The sequence below is a fragment of the Mustela erminea genome, chromosome 4, assembly GCF_009829155.1.
Source record: "Mustela erminea isolate mMusErm1 chromosome 4, mMusErm1.Pri, whole genome shotgun sequence".
Lineage (NCBI taxonomy): Eukaryota > Metazoa > Chordata > Mammalia > Carnivora > Mustelidae > Mustela > Mustela erminea.
This window is the reverse complement of record NC_045617.1, coordinates 45,872,067-45,887,088: the sequence shown is the minus strand read 5'-3', so window position 1 is coordinate 45,887,088 and position 15,022 is coordinate 45,872,067. Positions and strand designations below refer to the sequence as shown.

Sequence of the window (15,022 nt, the reverse complement as noted above, 5' to 3'; positions counted from 1 at the left end):
GATCAAGAGTCAGACACTGAACCAACTGAGCCACCCAGGTGCTTCCCTAGATGAAATTTTTATCACGTCGCAAGGATGTAAGTGTTGAACAACCATCAGGAAGTGTGCAGCTATGTACATTAAGCAATGTAATGTTTCTTTTTTTTTTTTTAAGATTTTATTTATTTATTTTTCAGAGAGAGAGGGAGAGAGAGCGAGGGAACCCAGGCAGACAGAGTGGCAGGCAGAGGCAGAGGGAGAAGCAGGCTCCCTGCTGAGCAAGGAACCCGATGTGGGACTCCATCCCAGGACGCTGGGATCATGACCTGAGCCGAAGGCGGCCGCTCAACCAACTGAGCGGACACCCAGGTGTCCCTGTAATGTTCAACTGTTTGTTTTCCTCTAATATTACACTTTTATGGCTTTCAAAACCTTGAGAGAAAATAACCTAGTTTAACTCCTTGCTCTTCTGCAAGGTTAGCAAGTAAAAGTAAAATCTTTAAAGAAAAAGTTTATAGGAACAAAAAAGTTCTGAAATTTAAGAAATATGAAATCTGTAATAAAAAAATGATTCAGGGGGCATCTGGGTGGCTCAGTGGGTTAAGCCGCTGCCTTCGGCTCAGGTCATGATCTCGGGGTCTTGGGATCGAGTCCCGCATCGGGCTCTCTGCTCAGCGGGGAGCCTGCTTCCCTTCCTCTCTCTCTGCCTGCCTCTCCATCTACTTGTGATTTCTCTCTGTCAAATAAATAAATAAAATCTTAAAAAAAAAATGATTCAGCAAATGTTTACCAAAACCTTCTTCCATGCTATGTTTGGTGTTAGGGACAGGCAGCCTCAATGAAATTGCAGATTAGAAGAAAAAAATTTCACTGAACAGGATGCCACTGCAGCTCTGTGAGTAATAAGACAGGAATACACACAGAGGGGCCATCAAAGTTCTGAGAAGAAATGACTGAATCTAGGTTTTAGAAATGAGATTTTAAAAATATATTAGAACACAGACAGCATAAAGGCCCAGAAGGAATACAGAGGATAGTGAACCTAATGAATTTCAAAGTATCTCCGTAATGAATTGTGGTGTGTAAGGGGAGACGGGGAGAGGAAAGAAAGGTGGACTGGAAACAGGCTGCTTCCAATTCTAGCATACAGAAGAAAACACACCTGATAATTTAGGTAAGTGATACTGGAATCCTTCTACTCAGTTGGGTGAACTCACAAGAAAATAAAAGGTGATTCTCAAGGCCAAAACATAAAGAAGATGCAAAAGAAAAAAAAAAAAAACCCATGGTTAAGTGATACTGAGGAGAAGGCTCCTGGAGGCCAGGTATTCATATGGGTGGCCAGAAGCCTTCGATTTTAACAGCCATACTAGGAGCAGAAAACAAGGTCTTTGAGACCAAGCAAGGTGGCAAGTTGAAAGACCTTTACAGAAAGCTGGGACCCTCAAAAGGTTATTCCCTTTGTAAAATTAATAGGAAAAAGAAAAACAAAAAAGAACACCTGCCAGCAAAGGAAGACAACAGAAAAGCTTGTGCCACTTAGTCTAGGTTCTGGGGAAATGAAGACGAAAAGAAGAAATCTCTAGGGCTTTTGTAATCATAGCTATCCTTTTGCCCAAGTTTCTGACTCAGATTTAGACTACAGATTCACACTCTTCTATTCAAGACCTTCAGAGCCATATGTGTTTCAGAATTTATGATTGCTCAGATTTTACAAAAGTAACATGGAACATACACCAGATATTAAGTAACACCCCAGTCTAATCTGGACAGCATACCATAATACAACACTACTTTGGTAGCTCAACATACAAACATTCATGGTAGGTAGTATAAATTTTGCTACCAAATGATTTACAAAACAATTTTGGTCTTCTGAGTTTCTAGACTTTGAAATTATGGACCTAGACTTGCGCTAGACGGGAAACTCCAATAGCAGAAATCAACTTAAGATGCTCCCAGGATGGTAGCAATTGTGGGATCTGGCAGAAGCCATTACTAAATCCTCTCTAGGTTATCCTAAGTTCTCAGGATTCCCACAGATGAAGTCCAAAACTACAAACACGTGAGGAAACACTTCATGAGGTTCAGGCAAAAATGAATAGCAAACACAGAGTTTCATGTAATGGATCTATGAGATAGAGAATATGAAATGAATTGTGTTTCAAATGGTGAAGAAAAAAAGAGGAACTCAAAAATATGAGGAAGAAATAGAAGTCATCCAAAAAAGAAGTAAATTTGAAAAACTTCAAAAAAGAAAAATATAGGTGAATAAAATTAAAAACTACAGATGAGTAAAAGCCAATAAAACATAGCTAAAGAGAGAATTAATAAATAGGAAATATTTGAAAAACAAAGCATGCTAAACATTAAAGAAAGCATTTTTAACTACAGAAGGTATATTTACAGATACAAAGATATGATGTGAAAATTTAGTGTATATAAAATCATATTCGAAGACAACAAAAAAGAAAATGGGTGTAGGCCATAGTCAATAATAAGAAACACTGAGAATTTCCCAGACCAGATAAGAGAAATGAATACTTAGATTCAGGAAACCCAACAAGTTACAAAGAGCATAAAGAAAAGGAAGCTACATCTAAGAGAAAGCAAAGTTTCCAAATTCATTCTAGGAGGTCAGCATTACTCTGATATGAAAACCAGATAAAAACACTGCAAAAGAAGAGAACTGTAGCCCAATATATCTGATGAACACAAATGCAAAAATCCTCAACAAAATATTACTGAGCCAAATCCAACAATATGTTAAGAAATCATTCACTACCATCAAGTGGGATTTATTCCTGGGATGCAAAGCTGGTTCAATATTTGCAAAGCAATCAATGTCATATATCACATCAACAAGAGAGAGGATAAAAACTGTATGATTATTCCAATACCTGCAAAATAAGTATTTGAAAAAGTATAACATCCCTTCATGATAAAAACTCTCAACAAAGTAGGTGTAGAAAGTTCTTTCTAATGAGGTATGTTGAACATATCTCAATATAATAAAGACCACATATGAAACCCACAACTAATATTGTACTCAATGATGAAAAACAGAGAACTTGTTCCCTAAGATCAGGAACAAGATCATGTTTACTATCACCACTTTTATTCAGCATAGTTCTGAAAACCCTAGCCACAACAATCAGACAACAAAAAGAAATAAAGGTATCCAAATTAGCAAGGGAGAAGTAAAATTTTCACGATTTTCAGATGACATGATACTATATACAGAAAATCCTAAAGACTCTACTAAAAAAATTGCTAGAACTGATAAATGAATTCAGTAAAGTCACAGGACAATATATGGAAATCTGTTATATTTCTATGCAGCAAGAATAAAGTAGCAAAAAGAGAAATTGAGAAAATAATTCCATTACAATTACACAAATAATTAAGTGCCTAGGAATAAACTTAACCAAGGAGGTGAAAGACCTGTACTCCTAAAACCATAAAACACTGATGAAAGAAGTTCAAGATGACACAAAGAACTGGAAAGACATTCCCTGCTCATGGGTTTGAAGAATACTGTTAAAATTTCTGTACTACCCAAAACAATCTAAAGATTTAATGCAATCCCTATCAAAGTATCAACAGGATTTTTCAGAGAACTAGACCAAACAATCCTTAAATGTATATAGAACCAGACACACACACACAAAAACAACTAAATAGCCAAAGCATCTTGAAAAACAAGTATAAAAGATATCACAATCCCAGATATCAAGATATGCTACAAAACTGTAGTAATCAAACAATATGGTACAGGCACAAAAACCAACACATAGATCGATAGAACAGAATAGAGAGCCCAAATAAACCCAGGACTATACGGCCAATTTATCTCCAACCAAGGAGGCAAGAATATGCAATGGGAAAAAGATGGTCTCTTCAATAAATGGTGTTGGAAAACTGTACTGCTACATATAAAAGAATGAAACTTTCTTATGCCATACACAAAAATAAATTCAAAATGGAGTAAAGGACCTAAATGTGAGAAATGAAGTCTTAAAAATCCTAGAAGAAAGCACAGGCATTAATTTCTCTGACATTAGTCATAGTGATATTTTTCTATATGTGTCTCCTAAGACAAGGGAAACAAAAGCAAAAATAAATGATTGGGACATCAAAATAAAAAGCTTCTGCACAGCAAAGAAAACAGTCAACAAAATTAAAAGACAACCGACTAAATGGGAGGAGATATTTGCAAATGACATATCCAATAAAGGGTTAGTATCCAAAATATATAAAGAACTTATATAACTCAACATCAAAAAAGAGAAATAATTAAAAAATGGGCAGAAGTCATGAACAGGTTATTTCTCCAAAGAAAACATACAGATGGCCAACAAACAGGTATTTCTCCAAAGAAGACATACAGATGGCCAATGTCTACAAGTACTGAACTACTATCTTGTACATGCGAAACAAATATGTCAGGTATTTCTCCAAAGAAGACACATAGATGAACACATGAAAAGATGCTCGTCAGCATTCATCATCAGGGAAATGCAAATCAAAATCATAGTTGCTATCACCTCATGCATGTTAAAGCCAAAAACACAAGAAAGAGTAAGTGTTGGTGAGGATGTGGAGAAAAAGGAACTCTCTTGCATTGTTGGTGGGAAAACAAACTGGTGCAGTCACAATACAATATAGCAATTTCCCAAAGGCAAAAAATAAAACTACCATATCATCTAATATCATCTAATAATTCCATTCCTGGATAATTGCCCCCAAAATATGAAAACACTAATTCAAAAAGATATATGCACCCCTATGATTACTGCAGCATTATTTACAATAGCCAAGATATGGACATAGCCCAAGTGTCCACTGATAGAAGAATGGATAGAGAAGATGTGGTGTATATATACACACAATGGAATATTACTCAGCCATTAAAAATAATGGGATCTTACCATTTGTAACAACATGGATGGATCTAAAGGGTATAATGCTAAACGAAATATGCCAGTCAGAGAAAGACAAATACCGTATGATTTCACTCATGTGTGGAATTTAAGAAACAAAAAAAGAATAACAACAAAGAGACAAACCAAAAAATAGACTCTTAACTACAGAGAATGATAGAGATGACAGAGAGAGAATTATAGAGAGAAGTATAGAGAACCATAGAGATGGTTGGGGGGAGGTGGGTGCGGGGAAAGATGAAATAGATGAAGAGGATTAAGCGTACACTTATCATGATGAGCACTGAGTAATGTCTACAAGTATGGAAAAACTGGACTGCTACATACAAAAGAATGAAACTTTCTTATGCCATACACAAAAATAAATTCAAAATGTATATGTGAAACTACATTGTATACATGAAACAAATATAACACTGTTATATTAACTATACTGAAATTAAAATTTTAAAAAAATTAAAAAAAAAAGAAAGCTACATCTACACCCAGACACACACTATAGGACAAGACAAACAAGATTATAAAAGCTGCCACAAAAATAGAGATTACCTAAAGGCAGGTAGGCTCATATATGACTTCTTAAAAGGAATAACAGAACCCAAAAGAGTGAAATTATCTTCAAAGGAAAAATAACTGTCAATCCAGAATTGTGTATATAGATAAACTATCTTTCAAAAATATGGGCAAAATTAGATTTTTTTTAAAGACAAAATCAGAATTGACTACTAAAAACTCACTGAACTCTATCCCTCAGAAGGACAGATTTCAGAAAAATCTTAGGCATAACAAAGCAAAGGTGAGAAAAGAAGTCAAGGAGGATTTACTGACATAAACACTGCTTGAATCGAATAACAATGTCTAGCTTTGGGGTTTAAAACTATGGTAGAATTAAAATACTAGAAAACATAGCATGTAAGTAAGAAGTGGGTGGTTGGAGTAAAATTTCCAAGTTTCTCTTCTTTGGGAGAAAATAAAAAGATAACTGTTTTAGTAGGCATATTAAATTTTTAAAGGCGGATCACTAAAAGAAATAATACAGATTTCAAACTTCCAAACTAAAGAAAGAGAAAGTTGGAACTCATGTAAAAACTGAAGCAACTGAAAGCAAGGAGGAAAAAACAAGCATGGAGAAGTGGTAAGGGCAAATCACTAATGATCCTATCTGTCGTTATGGTGGTGGAAGTTGCAGTAATGACTAGCAAGGGCAACAGTAGCACCAACAACAATTGTAGAGTAACAGTTAACAGTAACAGTGGTAGTAATAACTGATATTCATTGAACTTTTGTGTGTCAAGCTGTGGGCTAGGTATTTTACACACATTATCTCATTTATTCCTCACCAAAGATGAGGTAGGTATTACTATCACTAACCTTCCTTTTACAAATGAGGTTTATTACTGATCTAAAAGCAAAGCAGAGACAGTTCAGAAGGGGATTTCAGAGAGTTTTTAACCACTGAGCACCCACTGGATGTGAGAGATGAGGGATAACTCTCCAATTAGTGGCCTGCCCAGCTGGGTTGCCAATGTCTGGCCCCGAACAGCAGTCCTGTTACTTCAAGCATGGATCAAGCCAAAGACACAGAATATCCAAAGAGAAGGGTAAACGTGTGAGTGTTTTCTTTGGAATGGTGAACTTCTGTTTCAAGAAGCTTGGGTGTGAAAGAAAAACAAGGGACAATAGGTCGGTTGCTGGAAGAGGGCATAGGGTCCAAGGACAGTTGTGTGTAGGTGGCTTTGTTTGTTTTAAATGGAGATACTTGAAAATGCATATAAGTGAAATAGAGGAGAGCTTAAAAATACAGATGACGGAATAACTGACATAGAAAGGAGAGTTATCATTTAAAATAAAAGTGCTAACCCTGGGAGAACGATTAATGATGAGGCCAAGAGGCAAAACCACATGAAGCAGACAATGATGCATCTTCTCTCTCTCCTGAGTAGCCAGGAATGGCATATCACAAAATCCTTTAGGAAACATTAGATCCTTCTTAAAGATGCATAATAGACGAAGTTTATGTATCCATGGGAGGGCAGGAAGGATCCTCACACGTTTGGTACAAATGAAGAGAGAGCAGGAGCCCAGGGCTGTGGGCTTCAGGGTACAATTCTCTCTCCGCCTGTGCTTCCACCCAGCTGCTCCTAGGAAGACGTCATCCTGTCTTATAGCTGATCATGCAATTGACACTGATATGCCATTCAACTAGTCTTGCCTTTACGAGAAAAACCTAGAGTACATTACAGAAACACCTAAGGAAAAAAAGCCAACATTTCCCTTCACAAGCAGACAGTGTTTTTCAGTGAAGAGAAAAAAATTTGCCAACAAGGTGAAACTGGAGAATACATATTTTTAATGGCAAGAAATGTGGCTTTTCAAATTGTTTAAATAAACTATGCTTATATTTGAAGGCTTAGTCAGTAGCAACTGGCTCAGGAGTTGAGTCACCTAAAATACAACTCTGTAAGGAAAGCATCTTAGGTGCTCAGGGAAGAGGGTTATATGTCACTTCTGACCTTCTTTACCAAGTATTGAAACCTAGATAAGCTCCAAGAATACCCTATCCCAGCATCAATCAATCTGAAGGGAGGAGGGAAGATATTTAAAGGATATTTATGTGTGAAAGCTAAGAGATAGATCCATAGCAACTAAGTGCACAGATTAAATTACAGGTAAGACTTCAGCAGCCATTTATTAAACATTAAAACTCATATGGCAATGTACCAAAAATCGAGATTTTAATCTAAAATGCTGTAAGCTAATATTGCAACTAAGATGTGAATTTACCTACCATAATATAATTTATATTTTTTCCATATGTTCAATTTTTGTAACATTCAAAAAATTGATCTGAATTACCAACTTTATACTAGTTCCAAGAACATAATCTGCCAACCACACTGATCCCCAAAGGAGAAAAAAGAAAAATATCTGAAGTGACCCAAATAGAATTAACATTATAACACACACACACACACACACACACACACACACACACACACACACATTTCTCTGAAAATGTGGAAGTAAAAAGATCCAGAAAAAATCCTTACTGTTTCACTAGCTAACATAAAGTCTGCTTAATTATTTTAAGTCATTTTGAAAGCATGCTCCTTGCTATTATCTGAGATTCTTTGCCACTCCTCTGCTTCACCTGCTCCTGCCAACCCCTGAAACTCATAGAATTTCTCTGCCCCACTCCTGGCATGGGAAAGTCACTGGACCATACAGATTGGACCCCTTACACATTTGGTGTATCAATAATCATCGACTCAAAATACACTTTTTCAAAAGTGTATTTCCCCCAGCTCTTCCTGACTGCCTAAAAAATACTATTTCCATCTCCATGCTTGGGCTGGGTCTTCTGGTGAAATCAAGAAGGAACATGAGCATGCCTTGGTATAGCAGAATGAGAGGGTATATTTAATCAATATTAAATAGTGAAATGAGAACAAATGGAACAGCATTTCCATATATAATAAGTATATTCCAAAATATACTTACAGCAAATTAGTACATTTCTCATGTTGAAAGTTACTCTAAGGTTCAGTAAACTTTTATACATTGATCTAATTAATTTTATTCAATAATCTTTGCTTATGTTTTGGATCTGTGCACTATAGAAAGCTTTGTTATCAAAAATACAGGTGTGGTATCAACTGAATTGGTGGGCAAAAAGCATTTCTATAAATCAAAATATATTTTATTTTTACTAAGTGGGCTTAGATATAGCAAATAAACTTAAATTAAAATTTAATTAAAATTTAGGGTAAAAATTTCATTCTGTTTACTCACAAAATTCTTATTTACAGATATTTTATAAATAAAATTAAAGCAGCAGGTATTTTGTGGTAATTTGCCAATATTTGACTTGAATCAAAACACAGTCCATGGGGCGCCTGGGTGGCTCAGTGGGTTAAAGCCTCTGTCTTCGGCTCAGGTCATGATCCCAGGGTCCTGGGATTGAGCCCCGTGTCAGGCTCTGTGCTCCGCAGGGAGCCTGCTTCCCTCTCTCTCTCTGCCTGCCTCTCTGCCTACTTGTGATCTCTCTGTGTCAAATAAATAAATAAAATCTTCAAAAAAATAAACCAAAAAACAAAACACAGTCCATATCTCCTATTACTTCTACCAGACATTCTAATAAAAAATAAAAATCTTTTAATTAAATAATTAATTTGGGGGAGAGAGAGAGAGAGAGAGAGTGCTTAAGCAAGCAGGTGGAGGGGCACAGGGAGACAGACAGAATGTCCAGCCGACTCCCTGCTGAGCATGGAGCCAGATATGTGCTCAATCCCACAGCTCTGAGATCATAACCTGAGCTGAAATCAAGAGTCAGACACCCACCTGGCTGAGTCACCCAGGTGTCCCAAATTTTACTTTTTTCTTAATTTGGGAGGACAGGAATCATTTATAAAATGCCAGTCAGTATTTCTCAAGCATAAAATTCAGAACCTGAATCATTTGCTCATTAGATGGCATAAGGTCATTATTAAAAACCTCAAGAGTTTTAGAATGAAAAACAGCATTATGATAACCGATCTGACTTTTCATGAGTTTGGTTTGATGATGTTAAAGATGTTAAAGATGTTTGTTTTTTTTTTAAAACAATATAGCATATATAGAAACTCTTGGTAAAAGAGACAAAACTCTTGGTAAAAGAACAAAAATGAATCTTATACTAGACTGCCAAACTTTCCAAGTTTCTCCCTGCAGGTGTTATGTTGGGTTGACTCTATTTCTTGGTTGGTCTTTAGTGACACAGCACGTGGGTGGGTACTAGGTGCCTTACTGGATCTTACTATCTTATTACTTGACTTGAGCTACGGTTTATGCCATCAACTACAAAACAGAAAAGGAAAAGCTGCTAAAATGTAAAACAGTTATAACCAAGAAGGTAAATACTTGCTGAATCCTGGATGTTTTTAAGTGTTACCAAATAGGTACACAAAGTTACTAGGAAAAAGAAACAAGGATGTACAGGTGCTCCTGAAAAACTAATGTCAGACTAACACTGGGGTCAGATGTTTATCAATGTTCATGTGCAAGTGGCAACATTATTATAGTAGAGAATGGAATAAAAGCTTTACATAATCCAAAAGTACCTTAAGATACATAATCATTATTTAGAATATTAAAAGTATTAATATTATTTTAAATTCAATATATAACTGTTGATTATGTTGAAGCTTTTCTGAATATATTTTTCTGCTCAGAAATTTAACTTACTAGAAAAAAAGGGGAAAAATCTGAGACTGTATGCCTAGAATTTATCTCTACCTTCTCACCATGTATATTTCTGTCCCCAGATGTTAACAAATCATTCCTGCAAATGTTTAAACCATATATCATAAAGCATAATTTTATGAATCACCAGAATTAATAGTAATTTTCCTGGCATATCAACCTACAGAGAAAAAAAATACCTTTTAAACTAGTACTTTAAATAAATAATATTTGGAGCTCATTCAGTTAACCTAATACCTGGGGGGAAAATAATAAAACCATAAACTTTAATCTTATAAACTTCCAAGGGAAACTCCTAACCCAAAAATTATACAACAAACAAATTAAAATTTAAAAATTTTTGGTCTCAGATCCCCAGCTCTACATTGTGCTCTTTCCCTCCCAACTACTATTCAATATTTTCAAAACTAAAACATTACTTAAGGATGCTTCGGTGCCTATAGGAAAACTTAGTTATGCGTTTGCATGTTCTAATAATAGGTGTGATTCACTTTTATAACTCGTGTTATTGAAAACCTGTGAATAAATTACTAAGGTAGCCAACTATTATTTAAAAGAACTTCACAAGGAATTCCAAGCAAAGATGCCTTCTTACAATGCATATAAATACAACAATATTTCTATTTTCAAATTTTCTGTATCATTTTTCAGTAATGTGATATCAGACAGTAATATGTTATCTGTCTTTCCAAATTCTGCCCAAAGGTTGTTTATAAGTGCAGTTAATTTATTCTATTACTTATTCAAAAAGCAAAACATCAAAAAGAAAAACTAATACTTTTCAGTACTTGTCTTTCACTCATTTTTTTTAACTGACCGAATTTAAAGTTCTTCATGTACGTCAAAGAGATTGCAATAAGGGTGTGGGTTGTGCTCCTTGATTTCACACAAAGTCATACAAACAGGATGGGTATTTTGAAAATTAAACCGTTCAGGCTAATACTGTTCCTTCCCCCTCCCAACAGAAACTATGACTAAATAAACCACAGACAGCAGTGAAGTGCAGTGGTTAAAAGCTGTTAAAGTTAATTACCTTCCCTGAACCTGTTAAGCAGTGATAAATTAATAATATAAAGCCCAGTGTTCGGCATATAGTAACTGCTCAATAAATGTTTAACTGTTATGATTATTCACATTAATAATTCAATACCAATTCCTGCTTCATCTGCTTTCTAAATACAGAATCTCCCCCCTTACGTTCCACATCTTCAAAATCACCCCACTCACTAACATATGCTGGAGATACTGGAAAACCTCCCACCTTGAAAATTTTTAAAAGGCCATCCAGATCTAAAAGATTAAGGTGACTAAATATTTAGATATGGAAAAGTGAGTCTTTATCCAAATGTTTTAATGAAATGCTCAAATCTGTGAATGTTCTGTGAAATGTCTCGATATATTGATCCACCATTTTCATAGCATTTCGCAAATCCATTACCTACAGCTTTTTTATTACGAGTATTTCCTAGACTGACACATACCTTGAAGACATGAGTCACCTTTCCAGAGTTGGGGAAACTGATGGAAAGATGGCTAAATGATTCAGCATGCTGCAGCAAAATGAGCTGGTCATGAATTTATAATTCCCACTTCTGTTAGGTGCCCTGGCCTTAGCGGCCTCCTCCACTCTGTACTGCATATATAACACATGATACCATATCAACAAATTCTGTTAAAAATTCCCTCAGGAAAAAGGTAATGCTGTTTTCCCCTCAGACAACCCTCTCAAAGCAAAATTACTCAATTTTACAACACAACAGCCTCACAAGGCTGGACAACCCTTACAATGTCCGGCTGTAAGCTCCATCAAGCTGTGCTTATACACATAATAGGACTAAAGTCAATTATGCCATTTTCTCAGCTGCACAAGGCAGACACTAGGGAAGGCCTGAAGCAAAAGAAACTCAGAAAATGGGCAAAGGAAGCCAGATGGGAAATGGGTATGGCTACACTTGTGTCTCTTAGGCCAACACTAACCTTTACCAACAAATACCATATCAGAGCAGATCCTGAGCATCTCAGAAAGACTGAAAAGCTGCTATAGAACATATTTTGGGTACATGTTTTTAAGTCCCTATTTATCCTTCAATAACAAAATATTGACTGTGATAATCCGATGAAAAATTTATATCAGAAATCCATGGATTCCAAACTAAATCAAAGCTTTTTTTCCCCATCAAATAACCAATAAAAAGAAAAAGCATTATGAATGAAATGTTTTCTTGTAAAAGTGCACCATCTCAAATGCTGGGAAAGCACATCCATTTTGTGACCACAGCATAGTCATTCTGCCCAGCAGTTTCTGAGAAAGGGACAAAGAAGTGTGCCAGGATGTGTAAAATGAAATCGCCATTATTTCTGAAGTCCAGTTTCCTCATTCAATAGCTTGAATTTATTTCGGTTTGGTGTGGTTACATACAACATACACTCACACACCCACACTCACACACGAAATCTCAGCAGCCACAGTGAAAAAGAAGACACTATTTTAAAACTATTCAAAAATGTATTTAGAAAACTAGGGTGACAAGTTTGACCTTTTATGATTTCATCTTTCTTAATCTTTTCTTTTTGGGAGTGGTATATGACTCTGCAACCCCTGATTTCCTGTAACCTGGACAAAGGGGTGGGGTGTAGAGAAAGAAAAAAAGAGGTGAAAAGTGCCTAATCCAGGATGTACAATTCCTCCGTATTTTATAGTATTAGTACACATAGTTTTGTGGTGTTTCTTTTTTTTTTTTTTTTTTCCTCCACCAAGACCTTGGAGGTCAACAGGAGAAAAAAAAAAAATGGCACAAACAAGGTTTCTGAGTTGACCCAAGGCAACACCTCCAGGTCTGGAGATTTCGAGCTCAGGGGCAGCCCAGCTGTGACTTCTGCAAGCTGCAGCATTATCGACAGCAAGCCCAGGCCGCACGCCGGCATCCAGGGCGCCTCTGCCGTGCGCATGTCCCACTTATATAAAAAGATGCTTACAGTCCAGGTGCTTTTTCTTGGGGCCCATCACTTCATGAGTGGTGGCTTTGCAGACCGCTCTCGCAACAGCGGAGCCTGTCACGCTGTACTGAGCGGCGGCGATCCGATCCGTAAGCGTTTGGCCCGACATCTTCTCCGGCCGCGTCTATCACCTCCTCTTCTGCGGGAAAGAACGGGAGATGGTCCTGCTTTAAACCCGCAGACCCTACCCTCCGAGCACCCCGGCCTTGCCTCCTCCAGCCGCACGGCGGCTCTCTTCTCCTCCGTCCCCGCCCTGGTACCAGCCCTAGGAGCCAGCAACGCGCTAAGCCCCGCTGCTGAGACGCGATCTAGAGGGGTCTCCAACAAGAGTAGGTCCGTCACGGAACCCCAGCACGGGCTCCGGTCCCAGCTTCGTGACACCGTCCGGGTCCCACTCGCCCTGCAGCCCGCCTCTCCCCTCCGCCGCCCGCCTGTCAATCTGCACTTTGCCTGCAACCTGATCCCCGCGTGCCGGACCAGCCCCGGCGTGCGTCGGGCTTATTCCCTGGGCGCCGCGCCCACCGGATGCCCACCTCTCGCTTGCCCGCCGCGGCGTTTCTTCCTCGTAGCCCGCAGGCTCCGGGGGATGAATCGGATACCCAAGCCCTGACCGTTTTCCTCCTCCTCCTCGCGCTGCTGCAGCAGTGGGCTCGTCCTCCCTCGGGCGCGGTGGAGATTATCCTAGCGTTGCGCCATATTATGCCCTCGCCTCCCCTTCCTTCCTCGCCACCGCCTCCAAAGCCCCGCCGAGGCCCTTCGCCCGAGTCCCCTCCCCTCGCCCCCAATCTCCGCCGCAGGGGCCGCCCGGGGGCTCTGCGGAGGCGCCGGAGTCTCTCGGCGCCTCGCCCTTCCTGGCAGTGGAGCAGAGACGGGCTGACAGCCCAGCCCAGCCCCCCGCCCGCACTCGAGCGCGCCGCGGAGCTGTCACCCAGCCGCTGCCCTTCTCCGCGCCCTAGGATTATCCTCTCCAGATCCGCGCGCTGTCCCGGCGCGGGGGAGGAGGCCACGCCGGGGCCGCGGGTACTCACCCCGCCCCAGGAGCGGCGCCTCCAGCCGCAGGATGAGCGGCGCCTGGGCCGCCGAGGGAAGCCGCGCCGGGTGGGTGTGTGCGGCCGCGCGCGGACCCGGTGCCCCGGGGCGAGATGCCTCCAGCCCTAGCGCGGCCCCCCGCCCTCAGCTCCGGGGTCCCTGCGCCCGCCGCCCGTGGCCCCAGGAGCCTGTACCCGCCCGCCGCCGCCTCCTCCGCCGGCGCTGCCGCGTCTCTCTAGCGATCCGCGCCGCGTTCCCATCCCCGCCCCCACCTCAGCTGTGGCTGCTCCAACGAGTCAGGTGACGGCGGCGGACTAACCCGGGCGAGCTCTCCTCCGAGCGCCTCGCGGCCCGCTCCCAGCTACTCACACACGCCACCCCCCACACACACCCCCGGGACCGCCGGCTTACAGGCAAGGGGGTGCCGCGCGCGAGCATCCCTGGCCAGCGCGAGACGAGAAGGAGGCGGGATGGCAGGGAGGCCGACACCCACCAGCCAACCAGCCTCCGCGAGGCGCCCAGCAGCCCCTCCGCTGGCTAGACCCGCACCCAGCACGCACTGCGTGCGCGCGCACCGCGCACACCTGCCGGGCTACTGCGGGATTCGTGGAGGGCGGCGGGGGCGTTTGAGCAGCCCCGGCAGTGGGCTCCTCAAGTGCTGCTGCGAAGGCCAAGGCTAGCGCGTCGTCGCGCGCGGCCGGCAAAGCCCAGCTCTTCTCTCCTCTACATTCAGTCTCTGACACGCCTCGCTGTAGCCGCGGCCGGGAAGGGCAGGGCGATTTAAATGTCAGATTCTGCAAGCCAGCCATGCCGTTACCTGCGTCTCGGCTCCT

At 40.4% G+C, this 15,022-nt stretch overlaps 1 protein-coding gene across 12 annotated transcripts in view; it reads right to left on the bottom strand.

Annotated features, from left to right (window-relative positions):
• The window catches only part of SNAP91 (synaptosome associated protein 91), a 144,287-nt gene extending 129,516 nt beyond the window's left edge, over positions 1-14,771 (bottom strand). For 2 of the 12 annotated variants that reach the window (XM_032339156.1, XM_032339152.1), the window contains exons 1-2: positions 14,601-14,769; positions 13,140-13,299 (exon numbers count right to left, since the gene is read on the bottom strand). In XM_032339156.1, coding sequence (XP_032195047.1) covers positions 13,140-13,269 — 130 coding nt within the window. In that variant the 5' untranslated portion in view covers positions 13,270-13,299; positions 14,601-14,769. The other 10 variants (XM_032339157.1, XM_032339155.1, XM_032339146.1 and 7 more) reach the window with 10 other exon arrangements.
• Between the last annotated feature and the right edge of the window lie 251 nt (positions 14,772-15,022).